Source organism: Chiloscyllium plagiosum, unplaced genomic scaffold, assembly GCF_037043375.1.
Source record: "Chiloscyllium plagiosum isolate Xiang-an unplaced genomic scaffold, Cpla_swu_hap1 HiC_scaffold_48, whole genome shotgun sequence".
Lineage (NCBI taxonomy): Eukaryota > Metazoa > Chordata > Chondrichthyes > Orectolobiformes > Hemiscylliidae > Chiloscyllium > Chiloscyllium plagiosum.
In genome coordinates this window covers 3,700,128-3,714,913 of record NW_028270186.1, presented here as the reverse complement: position 1 = coordinate 3,714,913, position 14,786 = coordinate 3,700,128, and the positions used below count along the sequence as shown (strand labels likewise).

Below are 14,786 nucleotides of genomic sequence, written 5' to 3'. Positions count from 1 at the left end.
AGTAATCTGCTTAGACTATGTATCTACCCATCTTACAATGTGGTCTCCTGTACACTGAGGAGAAAGTGAGGGCTGCAGATGCTGGAGATCAGAGCTGAAAATGTGTTGCTGGAAAAGCGCAGTAGGTCAGGCAGCATCCAAGGAGCGGGAGAATCTGAAGAAGGGCTCATGCCCTAAACATCGATTCTCCTGCTCCTTGGATGCTGCCTGACCTGCTGCGCTTTTCCAGCAACACATTTTCAGCTCCTGTACACTGACAAGACCAAACACAGACTAGGCGACCCCTTTGCGGAACACCTCTCCTCTGTTCTGCAGGAATGAGCGAGTTTCTCGTCACTGGTCATTTGAATACATATCCTCTGGTTGTGCCAGCATTTCTGTCTGAGGTATGCCTCTATTCTCCAGCAAAGCCCACTGCAAGCTGGAGAAAATGCCTCTCATTTACTGTTCCAGCAATTTGCAGCCTTCCAGACTCAGCACCGACTCCAGCAGCTTCAGACCATGAACACTGTCCTCCACTTTGAAGATACTCTTCACCTCCAAGAACCTGTGTCTCATTGTACAGCATTGTTCTCGGTCGCGCTGACCTACTTGTTGCTGGTAACCCTTGCCATTAACACCTACTCTTCAGCTATATCTCTTCCTTATTATCTTGAATCCTGCCTTTGTGTTTGTTTTTCACTCTGGGCCATCTATCCCAGCTCCTCCTTCCTCCTTTTCTGTCGAGTGAAACCTGTCTTTTCCCAGTCCTCTGCAGTTGTAAAGATGTTATATCAGACTGGCAACATTCACTCTGTTTCTCCAGCATCTCCTGTCTCTTTCCGACTCAGACAGGTCCACACAATTCTTCTACAGTAAGTTCCCAGGTAGTGAGAGCAGTTCCCAGGAATGAGGAGTTAATCATACTCGCTGCAGAAAAAACACAGGGAAGATCTGGTCTTTAAAAAAAAAACCTTTCATTTCCTCTGAACACTTCCATTGAGTGATATCAGTGACAGAGAAATTACTTGCTTCAAGGTCAACTGATGAAGTCAGTAGAAGACTGTTCCTTTCTCAAGTGCCCATTCGGAGAATAGACCAGTGAGGTGTGCGTATGTGAGATGATTTCTCCAGGAATGCCCCCAAACAGATTTGCCAAGCCCATATCACATTAAACTGACAATATCTGCAGAGCTCCAACACACATCTTGTGCTGCTGATTACAGACAGTCTTACTGCAATTATTTTTACTCCTACCCACCCCAATAATTATCAGCTTGAACTGTGAGCACTCTGTGTGATGTGAATTGTCTGTGAGAACATTTTCAAACAGATGATTAAAGTATACATTCTTCACCTAGGAAGTGGCTGGTTAAGACAGGGCAAATAAGATTCCCAAAATGCCATCCACAAACATAAATAAGACATTTGCAACCACTACACCCCAGCGAATCCTGGAGAGTAAACACTCATAGCCCTGTGAGACAATTATAGGGATAGATTATTGTACATTCAATTCTGCCAGCAATATTTACGACATGAAATTGTAATTTGGCCATTTAATTAATCATCTTCATCAAGGTCTGTATCTGAGAGTGGGAGTGATTCAGGAATCTTATCCCTTGAGATATGAATGATTTTTTTTTCAAATTGCTTCGATGTCACTTTAATCAATTTGATCCTGTGAAGCAGCAGTGAGTGCTCTCATTTCCCATTCCAGTCCTGCAGATTGTCTCTGGAGGTGTCCTGGTGCTGTGTGTAGTCAGGCCTTCTGCACGTCAGAAAGCCTGCATGAAATCTCAGTCCATCTTACATTCATGTTTCTTTGGATCAATTCCCACTCCCTGCTTTAAATCGCTACTTCATAAGATGGTGTGAGGGGCAGCGTACTGGTACAGAGAGAGGATTGGCTGACTGGCAGAAGGCAGAGAGTGGGGATAAAAGGAGGTCTTTCTCAGGATCGCAGATCATGGAGTTGCACAGAGTTCACTGTTGGGACTACAATGATTACGTTATACATTCATTATGTGGGCGAAGGAATCGAGAGCACTGCTGCTTAGTTTGCAGATGACACAAAGATAGGTGGAAGGATAGATGCTGTTGAGGAAATGGGGAGGCTGCAGAAGGTCTTGGACAGGTTAGGTGAGGGCCAAAAAAGTGGTACAGGGAATATAATGTGGGAAAGTGAGAGGTTTGCACGTTTGGTCAGAAGAATAGAGGGAGAGATTATTTTCTAAATGGGGAAATCTCAAGTACTGTTCTTGGGAGTCCTGTTTCAGGATTCTCTTCAGGGTGAATATGCAGGTTCTGTTAGCAGTTAGGAAAGCACATGCAATGTTAGCATTCATTTCAAGTGGTTGAGAATGCAATGGCAAAAGTGTGTTGTTAAGGTTGCATAAGGGTCTGGAATACTTTTGAGCTCCATATCGAAGGAAGGATGTGCTGTCTTGGAGGGGGTCTATTGGAGGTTTACAAGCACAATCCTGGGAATGAAAGGTATGTCATATGACGGGCAGTTGAGGACTCTGGGTCTACATTCCATGGAGTTTAGGAGGATGAGGGGGACGCTGATTGAAACTTGGAGAATATTGAGGGGCCTGTTGATCGTGTGGACGTGGAGAAGATGTTTCCACTGGTCAGAGAGATGAGGACTCAAGGGCACAGCCTCAGAGTGAAGGGACAACCCTTTAGAAGTGACTTGAGGGGAAACCTTTTCAGCCAGAGGGTGGTGAATCTATGGAACTCATTGATACAAGGGCTGTGGAGACCAGGCCATCGAATAGATGTGCTGTGGTTTTTGGCTCAGAATTCTAGGTCGACACTCGAGAGGGTGCTGTGCTGTCACAAGTGCCATAATTAAAACGATTCATGGTCTGTCACCCTTAAGTGGCCAGAGAAGATCCCACAATTTCCAGTCCAGACAAAAGCGGATGGGTTTCCCCAACACCTTGACCAATTTCTATCCCCTAAACAAGAGCACAAGAAAAGGTGATCACATGACCACATTGTTGTTGCTGGGAGGTTTCTGTGCATTAGATCGGTTGCCAGCAATCTGATTATAATGTTCAAAAAGAATTCCCCGAGATGGGAAACATACTGGGACATCCTGTAGTTGTGAGAGGCACAATATTAACAAAAAGACTTTCTTGATTGGTTCATTGCTGACAATTAATTAATTAGATTCTCCTTCTCTTTCCAATCTTGTCTTGCAGGTCAACACCATGGAGTTAAATTGTTGAATTGGACTTGCTATGGCAACTGGAGATGCCATACACGTCCAAATCAAGCTTCCGTCTCAGGTGAATAACTCGCAGCTTGCCTCAGTGTTTCCTAGCTGGCCTGCCGAAAGCAACATGGGGAGTGTGAGCAGCCTCATTTCAGGCCAGAATCTCCAAGGGAAACAGTGCAAAGCCTTGGAGTATGGGAACATCAAGGCTACCCACCTCCACAAGCTCCTCAGGCAACAAGATGGCCTGCTGAGGTTTGACACCAGTCACCAAGCAAGCAACAAAGGCTCCAAAGCAAACTCTGAGTGCGAGAAAACAGAGGACTTCTTCTACATCAGTATCAGCAAAACCAATGGGCTGACCAACACAGGCAAGCTGAAGAAGTGCACTGTCCAAGTCAAGCCTCAGAAAGGTGGACCGGTCAGCATGGATGTGCAAGAGCCACCACCCACACTGGTACCATTCTCTGGCCAACTTGACAAGGTGAGTGCCCTGTCTCACCCAGGACAGTGACCGGGCTTGCAAAGTGCCCTGGGAGATCCCAGTCAGGAAAGGTGATCGTGAAATGAGTGTCTATGTCAATCACAACAGCACCAGGTACAAGTTCCTCAGGAACAGGGACAGAATTTCAGTGGAAATGGCAGGGTCCAGTTGAGTGTAATTTTAGGTGCAATGTTGAAGGTTGTGATTGATTGATCTGAATGTCAGGACACACCTGTACAGCCAGAGAACAGTTTCACAACAGCTGAAAATGTGTTGCTGGAAAAGTGCAGCAGGTCAGGCAGCATCCAAGGAACAGGAGAATCAACGTTTCGGGCATAAGCCCTTCTTCAGGAATCCCTGAAATGTCTTATGCCCGAAACATCGATTCTCCTGTTCCTTGGATGCTGCCTGAGCTGCTGCGCTTTTCCAGCAACACATTTTCAGCTCTGATCTCCAGCATCTGCAGACCTCACTTTCTCCTCAAACAGTTTCACAACAAACAAGATTGTAAGGAGGGGACACTGAGGACACCAATACCAACTTCACCTGAAAGATCAGTAGCTCACATGTGTGAGAAAGCTACAAGGTCCTACATTTTGATAACCTGAAGTAGTTTGGTGCAAACAGGTGGAAATGGCAGACTTTCCTATCAATGAGCTCACTTTGGACTTTGATCAGGTGCTTGGCTAACACGTTTTACGGTTAATGAACCTCATCAGAACAATCCTGCTATCTCCTTATTGCTCTGTTGAGTTCAGAGAATTGCCACAGGCCTTTCAGCCCAACCTGCTTTACCTCCTCAGATTACAATTCTTTCTCTCAGTCATCCTATTTGAGGTTATCAACCTTCCACACCTTTCAAGTAGAATTTAATGATGCATCACTCGTTGCATGAAGAATATTTTCAGGTAGGTCACAGACCAGGAATCCTGCAGCACACCTCCCAACTCCCTAAATCCTGTTCACCATCTACAAGGCAAAACTCAGGAATGTGATGGGACACTCCACAGTTGCCTGGATGGGTGCATTTCTGACAACTCAACAAACTTGACACCATCCTGGACAAAGCAGCCCACTTGATTGACAACCCATCCACCACCTTCAACATGCAATCCCTCCACCACTAACATACAGTAGCAGCAGGACGTACCATCTACAAGATGCAATGCTGCAACTCATCATGGTTCCCCCCCCAATACTATCTTCAAGCTCACAAACCTGGTCATTCAGGAGACAAGGGCAGGAGTTAATGGGGAACACCAACTGCATGCGCCCCTACAAACCTATCAATATCCTGACTTGGAAACATATCGCTGTTCCTTCAGTGTTGCTGAGTCCAAACCCAGCAGCTCCATTCCTAACATCGTTGTGGGCCTACGTTGCAATGCTCACCAAGGTAGCTCACCACCTTCTCAAAGTCAGTGAATGTTCAACAGCCAGTAACACCGACATCCTGTAGGGATCTATCAAAAACATTAGGATTTATATTTACTGGCTTGAACCTTTGTCCCTTTGCTCTCATGCATCCACTGAGATCAAAAGATTGCATTGGTCCAGATCCAATGCACATCTGTAGAGCTGACCAGACATGGCTTCTTCCTGGGAGATGTGAAACAAGGGTATGGTTCATGTTAGCTGCCCATTCCCTTCCACCTGAAGGATGGGACGTACTGTTTTCACACGGTCTGGTGTTCAGGACAAGCCAGCAAGATTTATTGAAATTGCTGTTAGATTTCAGGTAGGAACTCAGAGCGTAACTGGGCACAACATGGTCATTCGGCTGTCAAACTGAAGAAATTAATTTTGGAAGGCACTGGTGATTTTCCGAAAAAAGGATGGTCAGTTTTCACTCAGTAAGATCCCATATCAATGAGCTGCTATTGATGAGAAACTCAGCACCATTTGTGGGAAGAACACAGAGTTGATGTTTTGAGTCTGGTAACCCTTCATCAGAACCTTTGTTGCTCAGGAAACAGGACCTGTGCATCACAGTCTGAGAGCATTGTGTGGGATCCCTGGCCCACACTGCTTTTGGGATGTAGGTGCTGCTGGCTGGGCCAGTATTTATTATCTATCTCGAGTTGTCCTGGTGAAGAGGGTAATCAGCTGCCTTCTTGAACCGCAGCAGTCCTTGTGATGTAGGGACACCCACAATGACCTGAGGGAGGGAATTCCAGGGCTTTGTCCCAGCGACATTGAAGGAACAGTGATATGTTTCCAAGTCAGGACGGTATGTGCTTGGAAAGGAAGTTGCAGGTAGTGCTGCCATTGTCTTACTCAGTGGCTGTGGCCATGAGATTGGAAGGAGCTGTTGGAAGAGACTTGGTTTGTTTTCAAGGTTACTGCATCCAAAAGCACAGGAGTTCCTGACCCTCACCAACCTTTAGAAACTCCAGGGAAATGGGATGAATGGCCACTTGTAACCTTTCACTGGAATTTCTGCGGGAAATCTCCTGTACTGCCCCATTCTCTCCACAACTTATTTCAGTGTCAGCCCATTTTCCTATGCGTAAATCCTCTGAGTGTGGGGTGGTTAGAAAGTGGCCGTTAAGTGGATGAAACCTATCATCAATACAAGACAAGAGAGATTAACTATGTCTTCTTCTCTTTCGGTAGAGTACAGGAAAGAACATTGTGAGGCCAACAGTGCTAAAGGTGATGGCACCCAGGAATGGCAACGCCGATGTGAACTGTATCTCAGGAAAGCTGGCAAATCAAAAGGGAGAATTTCAGGGCAATCTATCGAAGGTAACGAAGCATTCAGAGGTGCATGACGCTCACGAGCAGAAACACACAAACCATTCTGGTACCCTGTCAGACTCGGGTCGAAATTCCATGTCTAGCCTGCCCACTCCAAGCACAGAGCCAGTTAGTACAGCAAACCTTCTCAGCAGGTTTGGAGGCTCAGCGCATCACATCAGTCAGGGAGCGGGGTCTCTGGACAGCATCTTGAACACTGGAAGCTGTAGCACATCTACCCCTGAGAGCAGGGAGTGGCGGGTCAGCCACAGCACAAACCTTCCCCAGCCCCAGAAAGAAGCTGGATGGGAAGCTCAGGATGTGAAGGCAACTGCTGTCCTCAGACTGGACCAGGACAAACAGGAGGTAACCAGCCTGACGCAGTCAGGTGACACCAAAACAAAGGCACCAAGGAACCAACACCAGCTGGTCCTGCTCCAGCTCAGCCAACTCCAGCAAGACAAGGCCAAACTTCAGGAAGACTTCACACAACTCCTGCGGGAGCATGACAGCCTCAACGCCAAATGCAAAGCCTACCAAAGGGAACAAACTGAACTTGCTCCAAAACTGGAAGAAACAAAATGGGAGGTAGGTCATAATACTAGTGAATTGGAGAAGGAGTCAGCCATTCAGCCCCTCAAGCCCACTCTGCTATCCAATACATTGACAGCTAATCTCATTCTTATCTCAAGTCCATTTTCCTGTCTGCCCCCAACAACCCTGGACTCCTTTCAACTGAAAATGTCTCAAACTCAGCCTTGAATATATTCAATGATCCAACTTCCAGCTGTCTCTGGGGAAAAGACCCATAATCCTCTGAGAGAAAATAAATCCTCCTCATCCCCGTCTTTAAACGGTGCTCCTTAATTTAAACTCTCCCCAAAGGGGAAACATCCTCTTGGTATCCACCCTGTCAAGTTTCAATGAGATCACCTCTCAGTCCAAGGAGTATCAGCCCAACCTGGTTAATCCTTCCCCCAAGAAAATAATGGCTTCCTTTTAGGAAACAGCCAATTGAACTGGCAATGTGGGCTTCCTTGATGAAGGAGACCATACTTGCACACAGTACTCCAGCTGTGGCTCTGTACAGTTTGTAACAAGCCTACTTTGTTTCTCAATCACCCTCCCACTCTTGATCAAAAGGTACACCAGTATTCCCAACGCTGGGAAGGCTACAATATTACAGCGACTGTAACAGACTCTCAGACTGACCGGAGAGGGAAAGCCACAACAATTCTGAGGACATTCATTGTTGTCCCAATCTTCTGAGAGACAGGGACCATGTGTGTTGAGTACATTTCAAACTCAAGAATTCTCTTGAAAACCTTCAGCAGAATAAACAAACTGGAAAGCATCATTGGAATTTAGTGGCAAGCTCTTTCACATCACTGTAAGGTAAAACACGGCTCTATAAATGGCTAAAACACTGTCCACACACTTGACACTCTTACATATATCTGCACTTGAGACTATTTAAGTGTTTTACTGTCTCTCTTGTGTTTCAAGCAGGCCTGAATATTGACAGTTCAAACTCACCCAGTTTAGTTTTTGACACAGTCACTTGTGAGTGTGCTTTTTTAGACTGAGGTTTGAGATGTACGCAGTCTCTCTGGTCCCACAACTCCATAGGTCACATTGTAAAATAAAAATGTTTTTCCTGTTACCAAGATGACCAATTAAAACCTCAATGAAACCAGGTTTGAAATAAGATCTATTACCAAGTCTCTGATGTCAACACAAAACTTCTCTGACAAAGATGTAAAAGTTAGTTAATGTACACAGTCAGTCAGTCATGTGACGGTATTAATTCTCATCTCTATAAATATCCCCAAAACAGACAGACAGACACACACAACTTCTTCAGCAAAGAGAAACAATAAACAGATTTATCTGCTGGTGTTGGCCTGAAATAAAACATTGAATTATTCTTAAAGGCAAAAGGTTGAAGTGTAGGATGCATTGGAATCTGTTCCTCTTGATGTATAGTCTTGGCACACAGTCAGACAGCACAGAAACAGACCCTTCGGTCCAACCAGTCCATGCTGACCATAATCCCAAACTCAACTCGTCCCACCTGCCTGCTCCTGGCCCATATCCCTCCAAACATTTCCTATCCAGTACTTATCCAAACATCTTTTAGACATCATCATCGTATTGTGAAGTCACCAATTGTCTCTCAAGTCTTGCAGGCACAGTTGCTCAGAAATAAAATCTTGAGATGGTCTATGAAAAGAATCAAGTGCTTTCACCCTGAATTGATGGAGAGGATTTTCTCTTCTGAACTTGGAGAGATCAGCTGGGAAGCTCATTCTTAGGAGGCTTGCCTCCAACTCAATAAAAACCTCTCCAAGCTGCTCATTGTTCAGAAAAACAAGGCAGTGACATGAGAGTTTGTTTTGTTCAGATGGAGGATCGAGCAATTCACTGTTTCTCTCAGCCCACTGACTCCACAAGGTCACATCATAAAGGAATATTTTTCCAATGACCAATTAAACAGTATCTAAACCAAATGAAACATTCTCCTCACCAGACAAGGAAGCAGTCATCCCTCATTATGTGATTGCAAGGAAATCTTGTTAAAGCATTTTTAAAAAACCAGTCCAGGCATTTTCACAGAACTTGAACTAAGTTTGCAGGAGTTGGGGAAAGGGGTATTAAAATCCTTCAAGCAACATTAAATGTAAAGCTGCTTTATAACAAAATGGTTTGAGTTGCTTGTGAGAGGAATGGGAGATTTGGAGTTGGAGGAACCACAGTGATATGTTTCCTATTGCTGTGAAATGCATTATCTGGATTTGAGTTTGTTGCTGTGATATTGTCAGCAGGCAGAGCCAATCTTTCTTAGCACTTGTACCTAGCTTCCATTTGGTGGGAGGGCTCCAAAGACTTCTCCATTTCCACCCAGGAGTGTGCTATTTTCACTGTTTCCTCCAAAGTCCCCGCCCTCTCCTGCTTGAAGATATTGATTTTGATACGAGCCTTTTGACCATGTTCTTGTCTATCATGGCGTTTCCTTCCGTCAGGCGGTAGGGATCGTATACTGCCTTCAAGAGACAGAATAGATGGAGGTTTTGTTGGTGTTCCATGTGAATAATGCACTGCACTGACAGCAGCTTCTGCAACATTGCTGTTTCAGGTTTGCCAGAAGTCAGGGGAGATCTCACTGCTGAAACAGCAGCTGAAAGACTCACAAGCTGAGTTGATGCAGAAGAGCAGTGAGCTCTTGTCATTGAAGAGCCAGCTGAGAGAAGCCAAAGGAAAGCAATCTGCTCAAGAGCAGGCAGTAGAGGAGCTGCAGAACCGCCTGCAAGCCAGGGACAGAGAGCTGGAGGTGTGTGAAAACGAGAGGCAGCGTATGAAGAACGCAGCTGACCTGCTGAGGGAAAAGGTGGGCCTGCAGGACGGCCAGATCCTGCAGCTGAAGCACAAGCTGGCTGGCTGCAAAGAGCTGGACATCCACGCGACACAGGCTGATCCCACTGCCTGCCACGGCGGCTGCAGGGAGCCGGCCCGACGCAAGCCTGAGCAAGACTCTGTGGCTCTGCGAGAGGAGCTGGCAAGCTTACAGGCCCAGCTGGAGCAGGAGAAGAAATCCAACTGGGAGCTCTCCTGCAACTTTCGCCAGGAGCGCCTCGTGTGGCAACTGGAGAAGCAACAAGTGATAGAATATCAGAAACAGCTCCAGCAGAGTTACACTGAGGTGCTGCATCAGAACCAGAGCCTGCAGACAGTCATCCAACAGCTTTCCACTGAGCTGAAGGTGAGCAATCTTAGGGGCAGTGAAAAGCAGAGCACTGACATTCACTACCAGGAGATTGTCGCCACTGCCCTGTAACAAGTGTAAGAAAACTTGCTGCTTGGCTCAGGTTTGACCACTGTCTGAGTGGATCAGAGGTTCATCCAGCTCACGGTCAGAAATTTCCACACTGTGAAGCCATATGACTTGACTTCAGTTGAGCTGACTTCAGAATGACTGCCTGACAATGCACTCTCTCAATGTTTACAGACACGTGTCATTGTGAAGGTGGGAGACCACTGACTGAGGTTGCTGCTAAACTGCCTTCACCTGTTTACAGCGAGCTCTCAACACTCAATTCGACAGTCGCTCACCATTCCTGGTTAGCTGCTTCTGCACAACACATTCTCTGAAGGTGACACGACAACGGTGGGGTCACTGAAAGGTTGGTGAAGAGGGAAAAGGCTAACCAAAACAGCACAGCCTTTCAGAATAAAAGATCAACAATTCCTAATAGCAGGTCAGCAGCAAGTGATGACCAACTTGGATGGCCAGGGAATGAAGTATGAATATTCTCCATTTTCATGAAACATAACTAGCCTCAATTCCTTGTCCAGTCTCCCTGCCTGTCATCAGCATCCATCTTTTCAGACAAAACTGCATATGCTGGAATCCAAGGTTAACAGGCTGGAAGACCACAGCAAGCCAGGCAGCATCAGGAGGTGCAGAAGTCACCGTTTCAGGTATAATCTTTCTTCGGGACTGCTTTAACAAGTGGAAACCAAGATCTGATTGGCATTAGAGAAGCCTGGCCAATACTACAACTGATCTTTAAATGGCAAATGAAAGTTACACTTTCATCCTTCATCCACAACGTATACACACAGAGCAATGTCAATATTCCAATCATTGAAATCACCTCCGTTACTGAAGCCCAGATGCCAGAGAAAAGGTTCATTTCTGGAACAGCCAGTGACAAAGCAGGCCATTCAGCCCATCATGCCCGTTTCATGGTGTATGGAGAGTTTTATCCAAATTCTGTTATCATTTCATCCACCTACCTTGGCTTTTACATCCATAATTTTACTGAACAAGAAGTGAGCAATCTCAGTGTTGAAATCTTCAATTGGCCCGCAAGTGTTTTATTTTGAGGGTGGGGTGGATGAGATTTGTATCTTTCCACTGCCCATGGGGTGAGGAAATGCTTTCACACCCTTCCACCCAAAGGCCTGGCTTGAGTTTTAATTTGGTATTCCTTTCTTCTGGGTTCCCCCCAAGCCAGGGAAACATTCCCTCTTTTCAGGAATAAGCCCTTCCTGATGAAGGGCTTATGCCCAAAACGTCGGTTCTCCTGCTCCTCGGATGCTGCCTGACCTGCTGCGCTTTTCCAGCACCACACTCTCGACTCTGATCTCCAGCATCTGCAGTCCTCACTTTCTCCTCAACATTCCCTCTTTCTCAAGTCGATTGACTCCTGAGATGATCCGTGAATTGTCAGACTCCAGAGATAACCAAGCTCGAGTTCACCTATTGACCTCACAGTCAGATGGTGCTCTGGAAAGGGTGCAGACAGTTTCATTACAGACTGGTACTGCAAGAGCTCAAAAAAACTACAGCCCAGAGCTCGGGGGCACACTGCCAAGTTATGGGTGCGAGCAAGGGAAATTTGGGAGACCCTTCAACATGGACAGCACAACAGGAGGTACTCACTAGTCAACACAAATAAATATTTAAAATTATCCAAATGACAGAGTTTCGGACTGAGCCAAGCTTTTAGTCAATACATTTGAGAGTCCCCACCACTGTCTGGTGGAAACAGTATCTCAGCTCTCCTCTTAATCCCCTACCTTCACAATCCATACTCTCTGGTCACTCATGGGAACAGCGCCTTTCTCTCCTGCTTATCTGTGCCCCTCCTAACCTTATATACCATCTCTTTAACATCCCCTCTGAACCTCCATGACCCCATGGAAAACAACCTCAGCAGAGTTCACACTCCAGCTCAGGCAACGTCCTGGTAAATTTCCTCTGCATTCACTTTCTTCCAATTCTTTTTGCTTCCAGTAATATGGTGATTCGAACTGCGCACATCTCCTGGTGAGGCCAAACCACCATTTTGTACAATTCCAGTATCACCTCTCTGCTCTAATATTCTATGTCTCAGCTATCAAATGCAGAATTCACACATGCCTTATGTATGACCTTACCTACCTGTCCTGCTACCTTCAGCTCCATCTGATCATTAGTACATTCCAGGGCCCTAACATTCACAGTAGGGTCCTACCCTTGCCTTGTCAGCCATTCCTAGTTGAATGACCTCACATTTTTCCATGTTCAATACCATTTGTCACTGCTGTCTGCCCAGGTGACCAGTCCGTTGATATCCTCCTGCAATTCCCAGCCATCTCCTCTCTGTTTACCACTCCTGCTGGTCACCACTCCATTTCTTGATCATTTTCCTTTTGTTTAAGTCCCAGTCAGTGATGCAAATTACAAACAGCAAGAGCCCAACATTGTCCCCAGTGGAATCCCACTGGAAACTGTCTTCTAGTCACAGAAACATGCGTCTACCATCACCTTTTGCTTCCTGCCTCTCAGCCAATCTTGGATGCAGCATGTCACTGTGCCTTGGATCCCAGGGGCTTTTCATTTCTTGACCAGTTTGGCATGTGGGACCTTATCTCAAATCTTGCTGAAGTCCATCACGACTATACCAAAATCACCCAGCTCATCACCAGTCCTGGTTACATCCGCAAAAACTGTTCACTTTTGTCAAATTCAACCTTCCCTTCGCAAATCCACGCTGATCGTTCCTGATGAATCTGTGTCCCTCCAAGTGTCGATTTATTCTGTCCCTCAGAAGTCAAATCAGGTAACCTCTCCCCCACTGACCGGCCTGTATTTCCCTGCTGTATCCCTTCTTCTCTATTTTAATCATGGAACAACACGAGCAGTTCTGCAGTCATCTGGGGCCTTACCTGTGGTCAGAGGGAGGATGTGGAAATTATTATCAGGGTCCCTGATAGTCCCTCTCTCAACAGCCTGACGTACATCTCGTCGGGGTTTGCAGATTTCTCCTGTGTTGACGCTGCTAAACCCTTCCAAACCTCCTCTCTCCCACTATGTTAATTTTTCCAGTATTTCACAGTCCTGCATGCTGATGTCTATTTCTGTGATGTCCTTTTGTACTGTGGATTGACACATACCAATTAGCCCCATGGTCCTACCTTGCATACAAATGTCCTTGTTAATACTTGGACAGTTAAAATCCTGTACTACCACTGCAGCCTTGTTAGACATATACTTTTATGCAATTTGATTCTTCTACCTTTCTCTGACTGTGTTGGGGCCTATAGTACACACTCACCAGAGTATTTGCCATTTTGCGATTTTTACTTTGACCCATTTGACGATCCTTCCAAGATTTCATCCTACCTCAGTGCTATAGCCGACTGCTTGATCACTCCTCTTCTATCCTGCTCCCAACCTATCGTGAAGACCCTACGAGCAGGTACACTGAGCTGCCGACCTGTCCATCTTTCAGCCATGCCTTGGTCATGGCTGGAATGTTATGAGGCCAGCACAGTGTGACTCCCTGCTGAAAGCTGCACCTATCTCTATATCCCTGCAGCTGGGATCAGGGTTTCACCAGGTGAATCACTGTGACAGAGTCAGTGACCGAGTTCTGGGCAGCACTCAGTGATGCTCAATGTATCCAGCAATCTCACTCCAAGTCGGTTTCAGAATTAGGGCCAGTCAAGTGTAAAGTGGGAGGGTGGGGGGGGGGAAGGAAGCCTGTCAACATTTTGTACATGTCCTTCCTCAGAAACTAAAACCTGGTCTGTCCTCCCTGGTTTAAACAGAAAGCTATCCCAAACGTCCCCTTGCCATATCTTGCAGTGTGCCTTTGAGTTGGAGCTGACCAGACCTCACCACTGAACACATACTGTGGTGCTGTTGCACTATCAGCTTCTGCAATGAACATCCAGCCATCTTTCTGTGCCGTTCTGTTCTACCTCAGTAACTCGGACTACACTGGGATCAGCATTGCGACCAGACTCACCTCACTTGGATTTGAAGTGGAAATCAGTAACATAACTGACACATAATCTGCCAACCAGCAGTGCTTTTCCAAGCAACAGAACAAAGGTCAACACATCAAAGTGTCTTGTCCTACTTATCACTGTGACATTCTGCGGGAAACTGGGCACAATTGCCTTTCAAAAAGCTAGCGCAGACATTTTGGGTTTTTCTGTGCTTTGTGATTATGATGACCTCAAAGAAAAAGTGTCAAATGCTGCAAAACAGAACCTCAGAGAATTGTGCAAAGTGGCTGCCTGAATTTGATTTTTCCATCCTGGGATATAAACTGTGACGATGTGGCCAGGGGCTCTTTCCCCTCAAAGACCTGTATTCCTAGCTGCCTGTTTGCATTAGCGAGACAGCCCAGGGTGACAACAGATATGGAAACAGACATACAGGTTGTTTCTGCTTTGCTTACTACGATTGCCTGGAAAGTATTTGGCGTACACTTTCACTCCAGAACAAAGACCAATGCTGTGAAATTGTTGGAAACGATGGTGATATTTACCGTGTTAACTGGAATCTTTGCAATAAATTGG

General features: G+C 46.0%; 1 protein-coding gene across 2 annotated transcripts in view; it reads left to right on the top strand.

Moving 5' to 3' along the window:
* The window catches only part of LOC122543025 (leucine zipper putative tumor suppressor 1-like), a 51,330-nt gene extending 37,933 nt beyond the window's left edge, over nt 1–13,397 (top strand). For both annotated transcript variants that reach the window (XM_043681203.2, XM_043681202.2), the window contains 3 exons: nt 3,192–3,689; nt 6,306–7,016; nt 9,565–13,397. In XM_043681203.2, coding sequence (XP_043537138.2) covers nt 3,231–3,689; nt 6,306–7,016; nt 9,565–10,263 — 1,869 coding nt within the window. In that variant the 5' untranslated portion in view covers nt 3,192–3,230 and the 3' untranslated portion in view covers nt 10,264–13,397. The remainder of the gene's footprint in view (nt 1–3,191; nt 3,690–6,305; nt 7,017–9,564) is intronic.
* Nucleotides 13,398–14,786: the final 1,389 nt, after the last annotated feature.